Raw genomic sequence first — 6,780 nt, forward strand, 5'->3', positions numbered from 1 at the left:
AGCTCGGTCGCCCTCACAACCCAGTCACTGTTACGAGGACCATGGTGGATTGGAATAAGCTGGGCACGTGCCTAGCCGAAGCCGCTCCGCCAATCCTCCCTTACGGCCCGGATTCGAATCTATCCCCCGAGGACACCGTCGAATCCATAAACATCATTACCGATCACATCTCTTCCGCGATCATTAGATCTTCAAAAGAAGTCGATGTGGAGGACAGCTTCCACCGCATCAGACTGTCCTCCGAACTTAGGAATCTCTTAAGAGTTAGGAACGCGGCAATCCGGGCCTACGATCGGCTTCCCACGCATTCAAACCGGATTCGGATGCGTCGTCTACAACGCGAAGTCCACTCCCGCCTAAGCGACGCGCGTAACGATAATTGGCATAGTTATTTAGAACAACTCGCGCCCTCCCACCAAGCATACTGGCGACTAGCTAGGACTCTCAAATCCGAAACTACCGCTACTATGCCTCCCCTCGTACGCCCTTCAGGCCAACCACCGGCATTCGATGACGATGACAAGGCTGAGCTGCTGGCCGATGCACTGCAAGAGCAGTGCACCACCAGCACTCAACACGCGGACCCCGAACACACCGAGTTAGTCGACAGGGAGGTCGAGCGCAGAGCTTCCCTGCCGCCCTCTGACGCGTTACCCCCCATTACCACTGACGAAGTTAGAGACGCGATCCACAATCTCCAACCTAGGAAGGCATCCGGCTCCGACGGCATCCGCAACCGCGCGCTAAAACTCTTGCCAGTCCAACTGATAGCAATGTTGGTTACAATTTTAAATGCCGCTATGACGCACTGCATCTTTCCCGCGGTGTGGAAAGAAGCGGACGTTATCGGTATACATAAGCCGGGCAAACCGACAAACGAAACATCTAGTTACCGTCCGATTAGTCTCCTCCCGACGATAGGAAAAATTTACGAACGGCTCCTTAGGAAACGCCTCTGGGATTTTGTTACCGCGAACAAAATTCTCATAGACGAACAGTTCGGATTCCGCTCTAAACACTCGTGCGTACAACAAGTGCACCGCCTCACGGAGCACATCCTGATAGGACTAAATAGGCGTAAACAAATCCCGACCGGCGCCCTCTTCTTCGACATCGCGAAGGCTTTCGACAAAGTCTGGCACAACGGTTTAATTTACAAACTGTACAACATGGGAGTGCCAGACAGACTCGTGCTCATCATACGAGACTTCTTGTCGAACCGTTCGTTTCGATATCGAGTAGAGGGAACTCGTTCTCGTCCCCGTCAACTGACTGCCGGAGTCCCGCAAGGCTCCGCGCTCTCCCCGTTATTATTTAGTTTGTATATCAATGATATACCCCGGTCTCCGGAGACCCATCTAGCGCTCTTCGCCGATGACACGGCTATCTACTACTCGTGTAGGAAGATGTCGCTGCTTCATCGGCGACTCCAGATCGCAGTAGCCACCATGGGACAGTGGTTCCGGAAGTGGCGAATTGACATCAACCCCACGAAAAGCGCAGCGGTGCTCTTCAAAAGGGGTCGCCCTCCGAACATCACTTCGAGCATCCCACTCCGTAGTAGGCGCGCAAACACCTCCGCCGTTAGTCCCATCACTCTCTTTGGCCAGCCCATACCGTGGGTCTCGAAGGTCAAATATCTAGGCGTCACCCTCGACAGAGGGATGACATTCCGTCCCCATATAAAAACGGTACGCGACCGCGCCGCGTTTATTCTAGGACGACTCTATCCAATGCTTTGTAGTCGAAGCAAACTGTCCCTCCGCAACAAGGTAACTCTCTACAAAACTTGTATACGCCCCGTCATGACGTATGCAAGCGTAGTGTTCGCTCACGCAGCCCGCACCCACTTGAAATCCCTTCAGGTTATTCAATCAAAATTCTGCAGGATAGCCGTCGGAGCGCCATGGTTCCTTAGGAATGTGGATCTCCACGATGACCTGGAGCTCGACTCATTTAGTAAGTATCTACAGTCGGCATCGCTGCGCCATTTTGAGAAGGCGGCACGACATGAGAACCCTCTCATCGTAGCCGCTGGAAATTACATACCCGACCCAGTAGACCGAATGGTAAACCGTCGACGTCGCCCAAAGCACGTCATTACGGATCCTCCTGATCCATTAACGGTGCTCTTAGGCACCACAAGCACCGGTCACCGTCCTCGTCGAACCCGTCGCTTGCGACGAAGGGCTCGACGAGCGAACTAACCCATAGACACAGCCCACTGAGTTTCTCGCCGGATCTTCTCAGTGGGTCGCGTTTCCGATCCGGTGGTAGATTCTGCGAAGCACTGCTCTTGCTAGGGTCAGTGTTAGCAACTCTCCGGTTGAGCCCCGCGAGCTCACCTACAAACGTTAGGGTGAAGCTGAAATAGCCTCTCAAGGCTATCAGCATAGGTAGGAAAAAAAAAAAAAAAAAAAAAAAATCCTTAGCTCAGAAGCGAGCGAGTCGCCTTATTAGATAGAACGCTCCTGCGTAATATACGCTCTGAGTTAATATTACTAGTTTCATTTACATACGAAGACTACCCGTTTATCATGTCGCTACCCGAAAATGGAAATACTCCAACATCAGAAGTGGGATCACCACGTGACGAACAACGGCCTAATGACGTAATTCAAGCTATGGCAGACGCATTTAAAACCACGATGAACGATATGATGACTCAACTGTCTTACGATCATCGCGTAACCTTGACTGAAATGATCGGCACCATGAAATCAGAAGAAAATACGCGAGTGCGCATTGCCGACGTTTATTTTCCTACATATGACCCCGATTCTAGCACCGATGTACACGATTGGGTAGATCTTATTACACGTACTCAAGCAGAATATGGACTTCGAGATCATGAGGTACGATTAAAAGCAGCAAGTGTATTAAAAGGTCGTGCAAAGACATGGGCAGATAGTAGCCTCCTAAGGACAACAACCTGGACGGAAATGCGGGATGACATGTTGCAAACTTTCGAACCCGAATCCAGGTACTTTGCAGATATTCTGAGTTATAGAAATTACACCATTGACGAGGCAGAAAACATTCAAGATTTTATTTCAAACGTGTGGCGTATGTTCAAAAGGATAGTAAAACCTCATCCAACGGAACAGGATGCAGTAGAATTTGTCATTGGGAGCATTGGAGATGAACGGATTCGGACAGAACTGCTCAATAGCAAGTCAAATACTGTTCCGGAGTTAATTGCTATAGCCAAAACGTTTCGCAAACGAAAGAATATACCAACTAAACCAACTGAGTTCAGTAAGCAACCTCGTTTGAACTTTAATCGTGATAGATCCAACTTGACTTGTCATGTTTGTGGAAAAACAGGTCATTTTGCTGGATATTGCCCGGAAAATGCAATTCGACGTGGAACATTTTCAGCATCAGGATCAGGAGCTTCTTTCTCATCAAGAGATTCGCCTGTACCATCCATTAAGGAGTGTTCCTACTGTAAAGGGACTCGACACACTACAGAAAGATGTTTTAAAAGAATTGCTGACGAACAACACAGTAAAAGAGTGAATCTATGACGGAGTACTGAGACTAAGGCACATATTAATGCCTTCATGATAAAGACTGAACAAAACAAATTGGAAGAGCGAGGCAGATTTTTCTGCCATAGAAATCTGTATTGTGGCTTTCGGGACAAAGAAAGAATACATAGAAGTGTTTGAAAGGAATCTGTCCAGTCCCGACTTACTCTCACGCACAATTAATTAATCTGATTCAGTGAAATCATCAGAGAAAGGCTTTCGACAAACAAAGTGACCTCTGGGGAACTGAATATTTCATTTAAATAATGTTGTGGAACAGCGGCCCTACAAAATGAACTAGTAGAAATAAAAATACTCTACTTCTACATAATGCCCCGTTCGTATACCAGAAATTCACTAAAAGTACTGATAGAAGAAGCGACTCTGATTTACTTGGATAGCCTCCTTATGCTTGAAAGATTGGTAGAAGAAACTTTACAAAGATTGTACTAAGTACTTTGGGCCGAATGGCACCACTACGGGAATTGAAAAAATCAGGAACGAAATGGATATGGACTGCCTCTCACGAAGCAACAAGATTAAACATAATCGATTACCGTACCTGCGCGCTGCTTCATACCATGTTCAAAGAGGGCGTACCAATTGAACTTCATACAGATGCAAGTGATGCTGATCCAACTATCACTCATATGAATTGGAGATTGTGGCTATTGTAAGATCCATAAAACCTTTATGTAACTTTTTATACGACAGAAAGCTCACTGTTGTCACAGACTGCAATGCTTTGAAAACCTTTCGATATATGCAAGAACTACTGCCACGTGTGCATCGGTGGTGGCCTTTTCTGCAAAATGTTAACTTTGATGTCGAGTATCGTAAAAGAGAAAGACTAAAACACGTCAATTGTTTTAGTAAGAACCATATTACCCAGAAAACCTTTAACTTGACTTTGGATAAAGACTGGTTAGTAATGAAACAGTACAGAGATCCTTTTTAAGTAGCCTAATCAATGATATCAAGAACAATGGCAATAAAAACACTGAATACTTAATCAGAGACGAAGTTTTGTGCCAAAAAGTTAAGCTGGAGAATGGAAGAACCAAGACTCTAAAAGCGGTACCACAATGCTACCAATGGAGTATCATAAATAATTACCACAAAGTTTTAAAACACTTTGGCTGGGAGAAAGCACTCGAAAAACTCAAAGAACACTTTTGGTCTGACAAATTGAGCTCAAAAGTTCGCAGCTTCATAGACAATTGCGTGGTTTGTAAAACTATGAAAAGTACTTCAGGCACAGCACAGATAATTCACGTAGATATCTCTGGGAAATTGAGTGGACCTGAAAAAGAATACGTCTTTGTACGGTTGATGCCTTTTCCAAATTGTTTTATTAAAGCATGCTACTAAGAAAAGTCAAGAATCGGCCTTGAGACACTTGTATTTCTTTTTGGAACTCTCAAGAGGATAATCATTGATGGTGATGGTGCATTCGTGTCCTAATATAAACAATACTGTAAACAGTACGGCATTGAACTGCACCACATCGTAGCATACACGAATAGATCAAACGACCAGGCCAAAAGAATTTTCCGCATCGTTAAAGATGGACTCACTGTCATTAGTAATATTCAGCAGGATCACTGGGAACACAACTTGCTATTAACTGTACAGTACCTATCCAAAGCAACTGGGAAAGCACCTATGGAATGGAGCTAATTTCAATTATTGATGAAGAAAATGAGAGCTAATCCTAAATTTTCTGTAAAATAGTGTCTGAAAGGATGACCGAACGGGCAGAGAAAACTAAAGCTAAATTTGATAACACTAAAGCAAAAATAAAAGGAATTGACTAGGGTCAATACGATTTAACCCTTCCGGTTGGGAACCAAAGTAAGTCAAAAAGTTCGGGGGTTACGAGATAAAGAAGGTCCTTCCTAATGACCGATACGAGGTCAAGAAAATCACAGAACGTGGACCCAAAAGTAGCCCATGAAAATTACAAGCAGCTCCAAACTATGGAAAACAGAATGAGATTGCCGTGTCGGCGTATGAATTTCCATTAGAAGAGATCAATGAGATACAATTTTTGGAATGAGGCTTCTCTTTGTGTGCCTAACTTTGAACGCCAGCGAAGAGGCTTGGTTGTTCCAATATTATTGATGACATGTAACCCAGACTTTGAACACCAGCGCGTAGGCTTGGTTGTTGCAATATTAGTAATGGCGTGTAGGCCTAAGACTGAACACCAGCGCTTGGGCTTGGTTGTTGATGCCGTATAGGCCAGACTTTAAACATCAGCGTGTAGGCCTGGATGTTGCAATATGAGTAATGGCGTGTAGGCCTAAGTTTGAACACCAGCGTGGAGGCTTGGTTGTTGCAATATAAGTAATGGCGTGTAGGCCTAAGTCTGAACACCAGCACTTGGGCTTGGTTGTTGATGCCGTGTAGGCCAGACTTTGAACACCAGCGTGGAGGCTTGGTTGTTGCAATATGAGTAATGGCGTGTAGGCCTAACTTTGAACACCAGCGTGGAGGCTTGGTTGTTGCAATATGAGTAATGGCGTGTAGGCCTAACTTTGAACACCAGCGTGGAGGCTTGGTTGTTGCAATATGAGTAATGGCGTGTAGGCCTAACTTTGAACACCAGCGTGGAGGCTTGGTTGTTGCAAAATTATCAATGGTGTTGAGGCCATACTTTGAACACTAGCGTGCAGGCTTAGTTGTTACAATGTATGGTGTCGATACCAAACTTAAGTACCACTACCAAGATTCAAGTAATTTATCATTACAGGACTAATGCCGCAGAGACGCGTCAATTGCAGAATGGCCGTGTCGGCGCGCGGCTTAGATTACAAAGCGCATCCGCACCCTTTGTCAGCGAGCGCCGCCGGCACACTTGCAACGGTCGACGGCAGGCGGCTTGGATCACAGAGGGCGTCGGCACCCTTTGATGGCTCGGGTCACCGGCATATTTGCAACGATCAACGGCAGGCGGCTTGAATCACAGAGCACACTGGCACCCTTTGACGGCTCCGGTCACCGGTACACTTGCAACGTTCGTGGCGGTCGGCTTGGAACACACACCGCAGCGGCACCCTTTGATGGTGCGGGTCGCCGGCACACTTCAACGTTCGCGGCGGGCGGCTTGGATCACATACCGCAGCGGCACCCTTTGATGGCGCGAGTTGCCGGCACACTGGCTGACTATAAAAAGAGCTGCTGTACAATCCTTAGCTCTCTACCCGATGATATGTAGGCGAAGTAAAATGTCCCTTAGAAATAA

At 46.4% G+C, this 6,780-nt stretch overlaps 1 protein-coding gene across 1 annotated transcript; it reads left to right on the plus strand.

Annotated features, from left to right (window-relative positions):
• Positions 1-2,525: 2,525 nt before the first annotated feature.
• On the plus strand, positions 2,526-4,943 carry LOC114252144 (uncharacterized). The gene has a single exon (XM_089736671.1). It carries the CDS (start codon positions 2,538-2,540, stop codon positions 3,528-3,530), a length of 993 nt encoding a protein of 330 aa, XP_089592797.1. The 5' UTR covers positions 2,526-2,537; the 3' UTR covers positions 3,531-4,943.
• The last annotated feature ends 1,837 nt before the right edge of the window (positions 4,944-6,780 follow it).

The sequence above is a fragment of the Bombyx mandarina genome, chromosome 22 (assembly GCF_030267445.1).
Source record: "Bombyx mandarina strain Sakado chromosome 22, ASM3026744v2".
Taxonomy (NCBI): Eukaryota; Metazoa; Arthropoda; class Insecta; order Lepidoptera; family Bombycidae; genus Bombyx; species Bombyx mandarina.